The 16,317-nt window shown below is 32.6% G+C and overlaps 3 protein-coding genes and 2 pseudogenes across 3 annotated transcripts; 4 read left to right on the top strand and 1 right to left on the bottom strand.

Moving 5' to 3' along the window:
* The first annotated feature begins 98 nt into the window (after positions 1 to 98).
* Positions 99 to 2,906, top strand: LOC107015251 (cytochrome P450 71A4-like). The gene is made up of 2 exons (XM_015215459.2): positions 99 to 1,872; positions 2,110 to 2,906. The coding sequence occupies exons 1-2, from the start codon at positions 964 to 966 to the stop codon at positions 2,719 to 2,721; spliced, it is 1,521 nt and encodes a 506-aa protein (XP_015070945.1). The 5' UTR covers positions 99 to 963; the 3' UTR covers positions 2,722 to 2,906.
* A 72-nt stretch (positions 2,907 to 2,978) lies between these two features.
* On the top strand, positions 2,979 to 4,256 carry LOC107015250 (annotated as a pseudogene).
* On the top strand, positions 3,600 to 4,256 carry LOC107015249 (annotated as a pseudogene).
* Positions 4,257 to 8,191: 3,935 nt separating this feature from the next.
* On the top strand, positions 8,192 to 10,311 carry LOC107015248 (cytochrome P450 71A3-like). The gene is made up of 2 exons (XM_015215457.2): positions 8,192 to 9,442; positions 9,538 to 10,311. Exons 1-2 carry the CDS (start codon positions 8,492 to 8,494, stop codon positions 10,138 to 10,140), a joined length of 1,554 nt encoding a protein of 517 aa, XP_015070943.1. The 5' UTR covers positions 8,192 to 8,491; the 3' UTR covers positions 10,141 to 10,311.
* Positions 10,312 to 13,172: 2,861 nt separating this feature from the next.
* Positions 13,173 to 15,899, bottom strand: LOC107014927 (cytochrome P450 71A4-like). Its single transcript, XM_015215051.2, has 2 exons — positions 14,878 to 15,899; positions 13,173 to 14,762 (listed from the first exon to the last, which is right to left on the bottom strand). Exons 1-2 carry the CDS (start codon positions 15,763 to 15,765, stop codon positions 14,145 to 14,147), a joined length of 1,506 nt encoding a protein of 501 aa, XP_015070537.1. The 5' UTR covers positions 15,766 to 15,899; the 3' UTR covers positions 13,173 to 14,144.
* Between the last annotated feature and the right edge of the window lie 418 nt (positions 15,900 to 16,317).

The raw sequence follows: 16,317 nt of genomic DNA, 5'->3' as shown, positions 1-16,317 counted from the left end.
CTCTGACATTTCGAACATAGGTTGAGGGGTACTCGTGCATTTTTCCTCGACGAAACAATAAAACTTCATTAAGAACAGTATTGTTTTTGTTGTTTTTTTTATTTACGTTTGTTGTTGATTTGAAGAAGTAAGAAAAAACTTCTTCTCTCCAATTGTCTGCTTCTAGCTCCGGCGCTAGCCAGCCATCCACCACAATGCCACTCTCCATTTTTCTTTTTCCTCCATTTATAGAGCCTTCGTGCTCGTCTTAAAGTGCCCAGATCTGGTCCGTTTTGTGTTTTAGCCGCTCCTTCAACAATGCCTGTGAAGCCACGCCACACCACACCACATCTCCCTTGTTAATGTCAATCCAATCAACAAAATCATTGCTCCCACAAAACATTTTTTTCCGATAAATTTCTTGGATGGGCTGTTTTCATTTTATTTTTCTCCTATCCTGTAGTATTATTTCTTGGTTGCTGCATTCTTGATAAAATGAAGAATCATACGTGAGGTAACACAATTTGCACAATTATCAGCGCAGTAGCTTCAAATGATTTCTTTTTTAAAAAAAAAAATTGTTATGAAAAATGAGTTAAATTATTTTAGGTTGGGTCAATTGGATCAATTTTCATTGATTTAATGAGGGGTACACCTGATAAATTTGTTAACGGTTAAGTATAATTTTATTTTAACTAATAAATGAAAGTTGAAAGTACTTTTGAATTATTTTCCTTTTATTTTTTTTTAGTCATGGCACAAATTAACTGGTGGAATTATCCGTACGGAATACTGGTAAACTTCATAAAAATTTACTCCATGATACTATCAAATTATGGTCCAAGGAAACAATAATTAAGCAAGGAAAAAAAGAACAAAAAAGTTGTTATGTGGTGATCGTCTCCTTTAGTTTCTGTGGTGAAGCTTATCTGAATATATATCTATACTCAATTCCCATTTTCTCCTAATTACTAGATTAAAAAAATGGAATTTCCTTGGTATTCTGTTGTTGTTCCTCTGTTTGTTTTCATTTTTTTCCTTTACAACTGCTTATTTACCATTTTTAATACGAGTAACAAAAAATTACCACCATCTCCAAGAAAGCTCCCAATCATAGGAAATTTGCATCAACTTGGGTTGCATCCTCACCGTTCTCTCCATAAACTATCGGAAAAATATGGTCCAGTCATGCTACTTCACTTTGGCAACAAGCCAGTTATTGTTGCTTCCTCTGTTGATGCTGCTCGCGATATCATGAAAACTCATGATCTCGTATGGTCAAACAGACCAAAATCTAGCATCGCTGATGGACTCCTTTATGGATCCAAAGGTGTAGCCTTTAGTAATTATAGTGAATACTGGAGACAAGTTAGAAGTGTCATCGTGCTTCACCTTCTCAACAACAAAAGAGTCCAATCTTTTCGTGATATCAGAGAAGAAGAAGTATCAAACATGATTGATGAAATCAGGAAAAGGTGTACTACTTCTTCAAATTCAGTGATAGATATGAGAGATGTTTTAAGTTGTATGACTAGTAACATAATCAGTAGAGTGGCCATAGGAAGGACATACAATGAAGGGGAAAGTGGAATAGCTGTTAAGGCTCTATTAGAAGAACTTCTTGCACTTTTAGGTACTTTTAACGTTGGGGAGTATATTCCATGGCTTAAATGGCTCAATAAAATCAATGGTCTTGACAACAGAGTGAAGAAAGTAGCTAAAGATTTGGATGCATTTCTAGACAGCGTGATTGAGGAACGCGTGGTTAGAAACAAAAAAGCAGAAAAAAGTACGAGTGAAGCTAAAGATTTCGTTGATGTTTTGCTGGAAATTCAGAATGGAAACGAAACTGGCTTTCCGCTTCAAAGGGATTCATTGAAAGCTATTCTCTTGGTAATTTAGCATCTCTTACTATTACTTATTCACTTTTTGGCATATCTTGTTTTAATTTTTTGTTTTAAGCACTTAGATATAATTCGTACTAATGTATTGATTCATAGTTCAAATTTCAAAACTTGGGACTTAAAATTTCATAATGGGAAACTTTAAGTAACCGTACACTTTGGCAATCTAGTTTACCAACACGGCTAAAGTATGTACTTAATTGTGTGTGTTTCATTTAATGCAAAGGACTCGTTTATTGCTGGTGTGGATTCAATATATACAACTTTAGAGTGGATAATGATAGAGCTCTTGAGGAATCCAAGAGCCATGGAGAAATTACAGAATGATGTGCGAGGATTAGTCCAAGGGAAAGCAGAGATAACAGAGGACGACTTAGGAAATATGATGTATCTCAAAGCAGTAATTAAAGAGAGTCTCAGGCTTAATCCACCGTTTCCAATACCAGTTCCTCGAGAATCAATGGAAGACGTAAAATTACTAGACTATAACATACCTGCTAAAACTCAAGTCCTTGTTAATATTTGGGCAATCGGAAGAGACCCATTATCATGGGATGAACCAGAGGAGTACCGGCCTGAGAGATTCTTGAATAGTGATATTGATTTCAGAGGACTAAACTTTGAGTTGATTCCGTTCGGAGCTGGCAGGAGGGGTTGCCCAGGAATTCCTTTTGCTATTGTGATAATTGAGCTAGCATTAGCAAGGCTTGTGAACGAATTTAATTTTGCATTACCACAAGGAATGAAAAAAGAGGATTTGGATATGAGTGAATGCACTGGCATCTCCATTCGCAGGAAATTGCCTTTACTAACAGTGGCAACTCCGTGCAGTATTTAGTTTTTTTCCTTCAATTTCTTATAATGACATAAAATATAAATAAGTATATATGTAATAAGTAGTAAACTACTTATAGTTAGTAATTTGAAACCCATTGAAAAGGGCAGTGCAAGAGAATTTCAGAATTCACTTGTGTAATAAGTTTACTGGTTGGCTCCTTTTTTCTAAGGTGTTTATTTTCTCTCTTTTATATTCTCGATTGCAAGATTTCTTAATCCAGGGAAACAATACTGAGCCAAGAAAAAAATAACGGAAAATCTGTTATGGGGTGATCGTTTCCTTCTGTTTATGTGGCGAGGCTTCTGGCTATATATTACATTTGTCTATACTCAATTCCCAATTTCTCCATATTTCTACATAAAAATGGAGCTTCCTTGGTATTCTGCTGTTGTTCCTCTGTTTGTTTTCATTTTCTTTCTTCATAACTGCTATACTACTTCCAATAATAATAAAAAAATATACCACCATCTCCAACAAAGCTCCCAATAATTGGAAATTTGCATCAGCTTGGTTCATATCCTCACCGTTCTCTCCATTAACTGTCCAAAAAATATAGTCCAGTCATGCTACTTCACTTGGGCAGTAAGCCAGTAATTGTTGTTTCTTCTGCTGAAGTTGCTCGTGATATCATGAAAACCCACGATCTCGTATGGTTAAACAGACTTAAATCAAGCATCGCTGATGGACTCCTTTATGGTTCTACAGACATGACATTTAGTCCGTATGGTGAATACTGGAGAAAATTTTGAAGCATTGCTGTGCTTCACCTTCTCAGCAACAAAAGAATTTCAATCTTATCATGATATTAGAGAAGAAGAAACATCAAACATGACTGAAAAAATCAGGTAAGAGTGTGATTCAGTGATAGTTATGGTACGGATTCAATATATACAACTTTGGAGTAGATAATGACAGAGCATTCGAGATATCCAAGAGCCATGGAAATATTACAGTATGAAGTGTGAGAATTGGTCCAAGGAAAAGCAGAGGTAACAGAGGACCACTTAGGAAATATGCAGTATCTTAAAGCAGTGATCAAAGAGTCCCTCAGGCTTCATCCACTGTTCCACTACTAGTTCCTCGTGAATCAATGGAAGACGTAAGATTACTAGACTATGACAGACCTCCTAAAACTTAAGTCCTTATTAATGCTTGGGCAATCGGAAGAGACTCATTGTCATGGGATGATCCAGACGAGTACCGACCTGAGAGATTTTTGAATAGTAATATTGATTTCAGAGGAATAAACTTTGAGTTGATTCCGTTCGGAGCTAGCGGGAGGGGTTGCCCAGGAATTAATTTTGCTATAATGGTAATAGAGCTAGCATTAACAAAGATTGTACACAAGTTCAATTTAGCATTACGAAAAGGAACGAAAAATGAGGATTTGGATATGAGTGAAATTACCTTTACTAGCAGTGGCAACTCCGTGCGCTAGTTTTTTTTCTTCTTTTCCTTCCATTTCTTATTATGCCTTAAAATTGTACTAAACTATTAATAATTCGAAACCCGAGCATCGCAAGAAAATTTCAGAATTCACTGTATATATGTAAGAAGTGTACTGGTTTTCATTTATGTGTTATTTATGTTCTGGCTCTACTTGTTTTCATTTTCTTTCTCCATAACTGGTTCGTTACTACCCGAAAAAAGTTATCACCACCAACTTGGGTTGCAAACTGTCGGTCCGTTAGCCATTAGTATGCATTGTCCTCTTGATCTTAAGCTTCGTGTATAAAGAAAATATTCCACATTACAAGAGCTAAATACACTTTAATTTGCATTCTCTAGAGAGAAACATGCTCTTCATCCCCTATAGATATCAAGGTCCTGAATATTACAGAGCCATAGCCCATAGGGGGTAGAGTTCTTGTAAAATAAATATGAAAAAGTCAAGAAATAATAGTCATGTGCCTAAATACTTTGCTTATGAAGGTTCTTCTTGGCTAGCAAACCAAATTTGTACTAGACTTTTTATTTTGGCACATGACTATTATTTCTTGGACTTTTTCTTTTTCTTTTTTTGGAGGCCAACTTAACTTTACTAATCTTTTTTTGTTCTTATGTTAGTAACAATTAAATAAGGTTTAAAAGTCGAATGACAATGTACATGTATAGCATAATAGCAAGTAACCCACTATAGAGAGAGGTCTGATTGTATCTTTATTTATTATTTGGCATTATTTTGTGACCGCACAAATTAACTTGTGGAAATATAAGTAAGGAATACTAGTAAAGCTTGCATAAAAATTATGATAGAATATATGTGTCCACTAGTGATCATTGGACTAGGTCCTTCGATAGAATAGTAGTGCAGAAAATAAATAACTCAAAGTCAATCAAGCACAAGGATTTTACATTGAAACCCCTTGTTCAAGGGACGTGAAAATCACAATCCGTACTCACAGAATTTCAACTCAAATTCCATTTCACTCAAACAAAGCACAACTTCATATTACAACTTCTGGTAACCTGGGAATTAAACATTTAGGGACTGTTTTGTTACTGGTTAGAGTTACTCATGTATTATTATGCAGTGTTTAGTTATGTATTATTTAGTTATGTAGAGATCACAATACATAAATTATTAACTATTAAATATTAAATTTATTGTAAATTGATATATATTATTACAAATAAATAAGTAACGAAATAGCATAAATTCTCCCCCTTTTTGAATAAAAAGTAAAGAAAATAAATTCTTCCTCTGTACTTAATTGAAACTGCTATTTTTTAGTTTTGTTATTTTTTTATGTTTATAATTTATAAAAATAAAATACTATTAATATATTTCAAGTATATTATAATATTCTATATTATATAATGTAGATATTATATCAATATGTTGTATATATTTATTATACATTTTTAATATATCAAATATATGAATTAGGTATAAATTTACATCCTAAACAAAATAATAATATATATTAATTAAATAAGTGGAATATATTTAAGGATATATAACGCTTTATATGATTAACATATGTGCTAGCAACATATATATATATATATATATATATATATATATATAATTCAATTTGTAATATTAATAATATATTACATTTGGAATTCAAATGAAAACTGAAAAAAAAAAGAGTTTGTCTACTAAAAAAGTTCGGAAAATATTATAGTTGGGTAAAGTTTTAAAATAATAATAATTAAAAATAGATCAATACAAGTAAATGGGTAATTTAGTATTTTAATATATGTATAGTTAATTCTTGCCAATTTATTCCACCTTTTACCCTGCATAACTTATGAGGGAAACTTATACATAGATTTCCTTATAAGTTATGTTGGTATTAATTATATAGGACTACAAAAAACACAACCAATATCATATAAAATAAATACATGAATAACTTTTATATAATATTGGAAAAATATACAAGTACCCCCCTAAACTATGATTGAAATCTCATAGACTCCTTAACTAAAGTAAGGTCTTATTACCCCCCTTAACCCATTTTTATAAAAATTTTGTGCACCTTTTTAGCTTATGTGACATCCAAGTATCTCTCATGCGTCTCAATTGTGTGGAGTCACGAGTGTGCTAAGTAAGACAAAAGGTGTATAAAATTTATTAAAAAAAAAATAAGCTCAACGGATAATAGGACCTTAGTTTAGTTAAGGTACGTCTCTGAGATTTCTATACAGTCTAGGCGGTACTTATGTTTTATCCCTACAATAATTAGAATCCTGCCAACCAAACATGGTATATGTTATGTTGATTTTTCCACCTAATACAAAACTTTTAGCAAACATAGTAAAACTGATACTCCTTCCGTTTCAAAAAGAATGATCTCCTTTCCTTTTTAGTTTGTTTAGAAAAGAATGACCTCTTTCTTTTTTTGGTAATAACTTTCCATGTGGCATGTTTAAGCCACAAGATTAAAGAGCAATTTTGTTAATTTGACATAACTTTAATTTAGGACCACATAATCAAAAGTCTTCTTTATTTTCTTAAACTCTGTGTCTAGTCAAACTAAATCATTTTTTGTAAAATGAAGGGAGTACAACTTTTTATACATGAGTAAAAGCAACTTATATAATACCAAACGACCCCTTAATCCGTTTCCCCTTATTGTAGCAACTCTACTATAAAGGAAACTAAGCAATAACTCCAACTTAACCAGCTAACTCGAGTTGATCTAGACTTCAAGAATGCAACAAGACTAACTCTAGCTACTAACTCAGATCTCAAAGATAGGAACATAAACAAGCAACAACTCTATTGCACCCACATCAACTAACTCTAGTTCACTCTCCTAGGCAACTCTACCAAAGAGGATAACAAAACAATGATGTAAAAAGGCTTGACTAAAATATAAATGATTTGAGTAACTAACTTTAGTAAATCTGATTCAACCTATAAGCTTCTGAAAATTTTGTTTAGATGAACTGAGGAAATGGGTGTAGTGTATATCATTATTACTTTTTTTTTTCATATATGAGGATATAGAGGATGACCAAAATGGCAAAAGAAAGAAGTTCAGGAGAAGGATCTATGGCGGTGATGGTGAAAGAAAGCAAATTTGTTAAATCTAACCGTTTTTTTATTAGTTTTAGGGTTAAATGGATTAAAATGATCATCTTGTCATATACATTCAGGACCACATCAGGGGCGAACCCACATGGTGTGCGTCGGGTGCTCGAGCATCCATTAACTTCGTTACGAAATATATATCTATGTAGAAATCGATAAATATTTGTATAAAATTAACATAGAGCACCCAATGAATAAATGATATAGTTGGCCCAATGGTTCTTAAATGGGTATGTAAGCCTCTTTTAGCCTTTTTTTACAGTTTCACTTCAAAACATCCACAATTTTAAAATCCTAGATCCGCCACTGGACCATATAGATTATATGAAATATATTAAAGATCAACATAAAGCAATCCTCATATATATATGAAACTATTTTGATCATTTGAACCATATAGATTATATGAAATATATTAAAGATCAACATAAAGCAATTCTCATATATATACGAAACTATTTTGATCATTGAACCATATAGATTATATGAAATATATTAAAAATCAACATAAAGCAATCCTTTTATATATATATATATATACGAAACTATTTTGATCATTTTCTCAAAAAAATTGCAAAAGAAGCTTTGACAGTGCACTTGAAACAGAGATATGTGGCCCCTCTATTTGTACCTTATTGTCATAGAACCTCTTTGAAATGGCCTAAAAAATCATGTAAGTGAAAAAATAAAATGTCAAATTTAGATTTAAATGACTTTTAAGTAAAAAAAAAAAAGTAGAGAAAATTTAGTTTTGGTTTTCAACTTTTTTTAAAAAAAGTTGTTTTTAATGTTGTTAAACATTTCCAAAAGCTAAAAATAAGTTGAACTAGATGATTTTTTTTTACACTGGGGTAGTACTAAAAAATGAAAAACAAAAGTCCTTTTCTTCTTAAAAGCAGACAAAATTCATTCTCATCTTCTCCTCATATTTTCTCCATTTGCTGAGTTTGAAGTTCTGCATTTTCAATTGTCAATATTGCTGAATATTGTTCCATTCTATCCTATTTAATCCAAATTTTAGGTAAGTGTGAGAGTTTACATTATTTAAATTTGGAAACAAAATTTGTGGTTAAAGTTGGAATGGTTTATCTTTTGTTTGAAATAATGGAAATAATATAATTGTGGTCGATTGTTTCATAAGTTTGTGTGGTAAAGCTTTACTGAATTAAAATCATCTCCAACGGTATATGAAAATGACGTTTCTTTTCCATTTGGTAGTTTACGATGATAACAATATATTGTTTCCAAATTTCAACATTTCTTTCCTGCCCAAAAAAAGAAATGGATTATGCCTTGTATTCTGTTATTGTTCCACTGTTTGTGTTCATTTTCGTTCTTCACAAGTGCTTCTTTACTACTTCCAATAATCAAAATAAGTTACTACCATCTCCAACAAAGCTTCCAATCATAGGAAATTTGCATCAACTTGGATCGCATCCTCACCGTTCTCTCCATAAACTATCCAATAAATATGGTCCAGTCATGCTACTTCACTTTGGCAGTAAGCCAGTGATTGTTGCTTCCTCTGTTGATGCTGCTCGCGATATCATGAAAACCAACGATCTTGTTTGGTCAAACAGACCTAAATGTAAAATGGCTGATAGACTCCTGTATGACTCCAAGGATGTGGCCTTTAGTCCGTATGGTGAATACTGGAGACAAATTAGAAGTGTTACGGTGCTACACCTTCTCAGCAACAAAAGAGTCCAATCATATCGTCATGTCAGAGAAGAAGAAACATCAAACATGATTGATAAAATTAGGCAACAGTGTGATTCTGTGATAGACTTGAGAGATGTTTTAAGTTGTATGACTAATAATATAATTAGCCGCGTGGCTTTAGGGAGGAAATACAATGATGAGCAAAGTGGAGTAGATGCTAAGGCCACTCTAAATATGTTTGTGGAACTTTTAGGTACTTTTAATGTAGGGGATTATATTCCATGGCTTGAATGGGTCAATAGAATCACCGGTCTTGACACCAAAGTGGACAAGGTGGCGAAAGATTTGAATTCATTTTTGGAGCTCGTGATTGAACAACACATTATTAGGAACGAGAAAGGAGAAAATCGAGCTGGTGAAGCTATAGACTTGGTGGATGTTTTGTTGGAAATTCAGAATGGAAATGAAACTGGCATTCCTCTTCAAAGGGATTCATTGAAAGCTCTTATTTTGGTAACAGTAATTAAAACTCAATCATGTATGAATGTTGAAACGCAATCCACCCTTAGTTTTGTTTTGTTTCTTTCTAATTATATTATTATGCATAGGATACGTTTTCTGCTGGCACGGATACTATATATACAGCCTTGGAGTGGACTATTACAGAGCTATTGATGCATCCAAGAGCCATGGAAAAATTACAGAATGAAGTGCGAGAATTAGCCCAAGGGAAAGCAGAGGTAACAGAGGATGACTTAGGAAATATGCACTATCTCAAAGCAGTGATCAAAGAGACTTTCAGGCTTCATCCACCGATTCCACTGCTAGTTCCTCGAGAATCAATGGAAGATGTAAAATTACTAGGCTATCGCATACCTGCAAAAACTCAAGTCATTATTAATGCTTGGGCAATTGGAAGAGACCCGTTGTCATGGGATGATCCAGAGGATTATCGGCCAGATAGATTCTTAAATAGTAATATTGATATCAAAGGATTAAACTTTGAGGTGATACCGTTTGGAGCAGGCAGAAGGGGCTGCCCGGGAACTGTTTTCGCTATTGTGGCAATTGAGCTAGCATTAGCAAGGATTGTGCACAAGTTCAATTTAGCATTACCAAAAGAAAAAGAATTGGATATGACTGAATGCACTGGACTCACTGTTCGTAGAAAATCACCTTTGCTAGCATTGGCTACTCCATGCTCTACATAATTTGTTGATATGTTTGCCATATGAAATAAGTGTATTGGTCTGTCTCTTATTTTAACATGTTTCGCCGATAATATTATTATTTATAACTATGTCAAAAAAATAATCATAGAAATGGATGTATTGGAATATTGTTCATTTTTCTTATTACATGGAAATAAATTATATTTACTACTCATAAAATTTGCATGTGATCAAAAAGTCCAAAATTTATCCGGAAATGGATAAAAACAATATTCCTAAAGTATGCGAAATAGAATATTTATATCCTCCATTATATTTTGGGATAAAAAATACCACATCGTTATCGTTATCACGGGAGACCACAAATACTCTCAATAACTACCTAATTTTTTAGTGACGTGGCAAGTCAATTCCTCCACCTAAGCATTCTCAACTAGGATTCACTACAAAAAACATTGATCTTTGGCGGCGAACAATTTTTTTAAAATAAATAACTTGCACTATCAATATTAAAACGTCCAATCTTATAATGAAAATCATCAAAACTACTTCTCGATTCAAATCTCCTACTTCATAATGCATCATGGTACATTTTATAATACATATGACATAAAAATAAAACATATAGTGTCTTCAAACTCTTCCTTAATCGATATCATTTTTGCTATTTTAAAAACAATGAAGAAAAAACACAAAATTAGAATTTAATGTTAAAAAATCTTTAGTCGTGATAGTTTGGGCGTTTTGGTGACTTTTGTCGCTGCTAAAGGTCTAGTTCTTTTATAGCGAATCATAGTTGGCAACGCTTAGATGGGAGAATTTGTCTCATTTGACTTGCTATGTCATTAAAAATTTGGAGTGTTAACTCTTGAGAATATTTAAAGTCTCTTAGAATAACATCGAAAACATTTTTTATCTCAAAATATAATAAATGTTATAAATAATCTATTTCGCATAGTTTAACAGTAATTTTGATCATTCTCACTAGTTTACTTCATTTATCTCAAAAGTCCCATAATACTTGTCAAGAACATTTTTTAACCAAGTAATTTTAGCACGTGACCTTTTCCCCGTCCTTATTTGACTTTTTCTTTTTTTCATTTTTCTCTTTTTTCTTCAAATGATATGGACCCCAAATTTGCTCCTCGAATAGCTATTTCCACAAAATTTTGTGAAAAAATGATAAAAGATGAATTTTGGAATATTATAGATATTTTTAGTATAGTATTTAGAATAATGTAATGTAGTATTTAGAATAATTATCTTAAAAAATATCTAGATATTCAAGAAATATCTGGATATTCTAGAGAAGTTACCTTGAAGAAATATCTAAAATATTCTAGAGATTAAATATTTGGAGTAACCCATACCGTATAGGTGAGATGTTGAAATATCTAGATTCATCTCATATAAGTATAAATAAGGGTTGCCTTAGTCATTTGTAGTCAACCCAAAACAAATTAAAATTTAAGAGTCTTCTTCCATAACAAAGTTTTTTCTCATCCAAAATACACATTCTTTCTTCTTAACTTTCTCTTATTTAGTTGAATCTTTCGATCTCAGTTAACGATCTTGGGCTAGCAAAAAATGTGGCGGAACTACAATGTCCGTGTATCCAATTTGACACCCTTTGGCAAAAAATTATACCGTATATATAAATAAAATGCTACTTGTAACGACAAAATTAAATAAATTGGACACTCTGAACACATCATGAATCTATAGCCTAACGACATGAGGCTCTCCTATCTCTCTTATTTTACTATTAAGTTTAGTAGCTAGTTGAAAATTTAGCTTATTTCTTTAATTTTCTAAGCTAATTAAATTACATTTTAAATTAGAAATCTAGATTTATTAGCTAATTTAATTTTCAGTGAATTTGACTTTTTATTCTTTTTCATTAAAAATTAAAATAAAACTTAAATGTAATTATTTAATTAAATGATCAAAAGCCCCCTAATCTATATCCGGATTTTCAACTACACACTTTAACTTTACGAGAGTCCTATCACCGACCTGAATTGTCTAAAACTGATATTATTACCTCTCGGAATGTTTAGTTCGCATTGAGAGTGTGTTTTAGTTCGCATTGAGAGTGTGTTTCACACTCTTTGAGAGAGTGAGCACGAAAAACAAATGTTAAAATTTTAATTTTTAATATCTTTTATAAATATATGTATTTCTATTTATTTTTCAAATTTATTGTCTTTCTTCTCCTTAACAACAAAGACCAAATTCTTACACCAAATTCACCATTGTTAATTTTAAACAAACTTATAAACTCTCATATAAAATTTAGAAAAAAACAATCAATTCAATTAAAGATAAAATGACATATTTTTCAATCATCCAAAAATGAAATATGAATAAGATTTGAAAAAATAAACGACAACCTAATTCTTTTGAGCTAGATAAGAAAACTCAATTTCTTTTGAGCTTGAATTCAACCTAATTCAACAGAACAAGACCCAATTGAAATTTCGTCAAAGTTTCAAAACTTCAACATTATTTAATGGTAGATTCTCCACAACTTCAAATCATTTGAAATTTTGAACATAAACTCAGAAAACACTAATCAACAAAGATCTAATGTAAAAAAATACAAAAACAAGAATCAAAGAAAATTTTGAACAACAAGAATCAAAGAAAATTTTGAATTTTGGGACTGATTTCCTTTTTTTTGGAATATTATTTTTTAATTATGGGTGAATTTTTTGAACTCTGCAAATGATGTTAGAATTTTAGTTTTTTTGAAAAAAGAAATTAATGATGTAGCCGAAATTTGAGATGATTTCGTGAAGAATTGAAGATGTTGAAAATTTGGGAGTTGTTTATGTTCCTCATGTGTTCTTGATATTTTTAAAGAAAAACAAACAAAAAATATACATTTGATCCAGAAACACCAATAGAAAAGTGTTAAATCTTGTTTGGTGTGTAAAAAATGACTTGGCAAAATCGGAGTTAAAAAAAATGGCAAGGATGAGCCTTTTATTTAACAGCAATGATATAAATAAACCAAAATTTTAATTGATGACATAAATGAGTCTTTTTTTTTTAAATTCAATGACATATTTGAGCATTTTCCCCTTTTTTTTTATTAACAACCATAAAAGATTACCAGTACAAATAAAGAGCTCCTATACCTGGTAACAGGGATTAGGCCTCCTACAAAGTAAAAAACTTAATTACAAAGTAGAAGTTGAACAAAACTCCTACAATTCTGTGTTCTCTTTGAACTAATTACCTGTAACTGTAATCTCTCCACAATCTCCTTTTTGATTTGTGTTGCTGCCTCCTTTGTATATACAGTCTTGCCTTTGAACTTTTTTCAATTCCTGGCTCTCCATATGTGATATAAGATTGCTCTACAAGTAGCTGCAATAGTCTCTTTCTTAAATTTCTTCCAGTGCGTCAACATTATTCTTTCCAATGTCTACTTGATCCTATTAGTTTGCAACTCTATCCTTGTCCATTGTTTCACCTCTTTCCATAGCCTGTGCTCACTCACACTTCGCGAATAAGTGTATTGTAGTCTCCATGACCTTCTTATCACAAAGACAGCAATCAGTGTCCTCCACCAGAATGTTAAGTTTCAGTTTTCTTTCCTGCGTGAGTAATCTTCCTTGTACAGTCAACTCACGTTATGAATGTATGTTTAGGTAGAGCCATAGAGGTCCACACTAGCTCAACTGTTCTCATACGTGGTTGTTGTCTAATTAGTAACTCCTCAGTTTGTGTGAACATGCAATTTCCTTAGTTATACCAACCCTGCATTTGGACCTTGATTGCATTTAGCTTCTTCCAATACCAGCAACAATCTGCAGGTGTTCTTTTTGCAATCAATTACATACTTACCATCTAGTTGGATGGTGAAACATCAAACGACAACAAGTAACACATCCAGCTTGATGTTTTTGGAATATTAATATTAATTTTTGCAGAACATGTTAAAACAGGAAATTTTGAATACAAGAACATAATAAAAAAAAAAATACCCAACAACTTTATGGACTAGTACACATTTATTTCATATTGTGAAAATATTAACTAGACCATGGACTTGGAGTAGCCACCACAAGCAAAGGTGATTTCCTACGAACAGCGAGCCCATTGCATTCAGTCATGTCCAAATCCTCCCCTTTTATCCCTTTTGGTAATGCAAAATTGAATTTATACACCAGGTTTGCTAATGCTAACTCATTCACCATAATAGCAAACGGAATTCCTGGGCAGCCCCTTCTACCAGCTCCAAACGGAATTAACTCAAAGTTTAATCCTTTTACATCAATATCACTATTCAAGAACCTTTCTGGCATGTACTCCTCTGGATGATCCCACAACAATGGGTCTCTGCCGATTGCCCAAGCATTAATAAGGACTTGAGTTTTAGCAGGTATGTCATAATCAAGTAATTTTACTTCTTCCATTGATTCTCGAGCAACTAGAAGTGGAACCGGTGCATGAAGCCTGAGTGACTCTTTGATCACTGCTTTAAGATAGTGCATATTTCCTAAGTCATCCTCTGTTATCTCTGTTTTCCCTTGCCCTAATTCTCGCACTTCATCCTCTAATTTTTTCATAACTCTTGGATGCCTTAAAAGCTCTGTAATTGTCCACTCCAAAACTGTATACGTTGAATCTGTGCCAGCAACAAATGCATCCTATGCATTACAAAGAAACACAAATTGGGACAACCGTCCACACAAAGTAATATATTAGTAGTACGAATTAAAAGAAAAAATAAAACAAGACACGCACTAAAGAGGGAAAATTTACCAAAAGGAGAGCTTTCAATGAATCTCTTTGAAGAGGAAAGCCAGTCTCCTTTTCATCCTGAATTTCTAGCAAAACGCCCAAGAAATCTTTAGCTTCAACCGCACTGAATTCTGCTTTCTTATTCCTAATCAAGCGTTCTTCAATGACGCGCTCTAGAAATGCATCCAAATCTTTTGCTACTTCCTTTACTCTACTGTCCAGACCTTCAATTTTATTGACCCATTTAAGCCACGGGATATAATCCCCAATGTTAAAAGTACCTGCAAGTATAAGAGTTTCTTCTAATAGATTCTTAACAGCAATTCCACTTTCCCCTTCATTGTATGTCCTTCCTATATTCACTCTGCTGATTATGTGATTAGTCATACAACTTAAAACATCTCTCAAGTCTATCACTGAATCACATTGTTGCCTAATTTTATCAATCATGTTTGATGTTTCTTCTTCTCTCACATGACGATAAGATTGGACTCTTTTGTTGCTGAGAAGGTGAAGCACCGTAACGCTTCTAATTTGTCTCCAGTATTCACCATACGGACTAAAGGCCACGTCTTTAGAGCCATAAAAGAGTTTATCAGTGATGCTAGATTTAGGTCTATTTGACCAAACGAGATCGTGAGTTTTCATGATATCACGAGCAGCATCGACAGAGGAAGCAACAATCACTGGCTTACTGCCAAAGTGAAGTAGCATGACTGGACCATATTTTTTGGATAGTTTATGGAGAGAACGATGAGGAAGTGAACCAAGTTGATGGAGATTGCCTATGATTGGAAGCTTTGTTGGAGAGGGTGGCAATAACCTCTTTTGTGTGTTTGAAGGGCTAAAGAAGAACTGATGAAGAAAGTAAATGAAGGCAAGCAGAGGAACAAGAAGAAAATACTCCATTTTTTGTTTTACAAATTAACAAAAGTTTTGAGTACAAATAAAAAATATTAGCACTCAGTTACAGTTGGATAGCGTTAGCACTCAGTTACAGTTGGATAGCGTTATCTTTTGTGTCATTCAATCAATAGAATTGTCAATTTTGGCTACCCTAATAGAGAGGAGCCTCCTTTACTTAAAATCTTTAGATGCTTACGCTTGGAAGGATATTCAATTTGGACTCAAATTTAATTGCGTTTTAATTAAGCACCCAATACCTATAAAGTCTAATTAGATATTTTGTCTTAAAAATATTCAATATTATTACATACTTGTCTTCCTCGGTTTATTTTTGCAAAATTTCCAAAATAAAAAATTATCAATTTTGGCTACCCTAATAGAGAGGAGCCTCCTTTACTTAAAATCTTTGGATGCTTACGCTTGAAAGGATATTCAATTTGGACTCAAATTAAATCGCGTTTTAATTAAGTAACTAATACCTATAAAGTCTAATTAGATATTTTGTCTTAAAAATATTCAATATGATTACATACTTGTATTCCTCAGTGTATTTTT

This window comes from Solanum pennellii, chromosome 3 (assembly GCF_001406875.1).
Source record: "Solanum pennellii chromosome 3, SPENNV200".
NCBI classification, from domain to species: domain Eukaryota; kingdom Viridiplantae; phylum Streptophyta; class Magnoliopsida; order Solanales; family Solanaceae; genus Solanum; species Solanum pennellii.
This window is presented reverse-complemented; position numbering and strand designations above follow the sequence as displayed.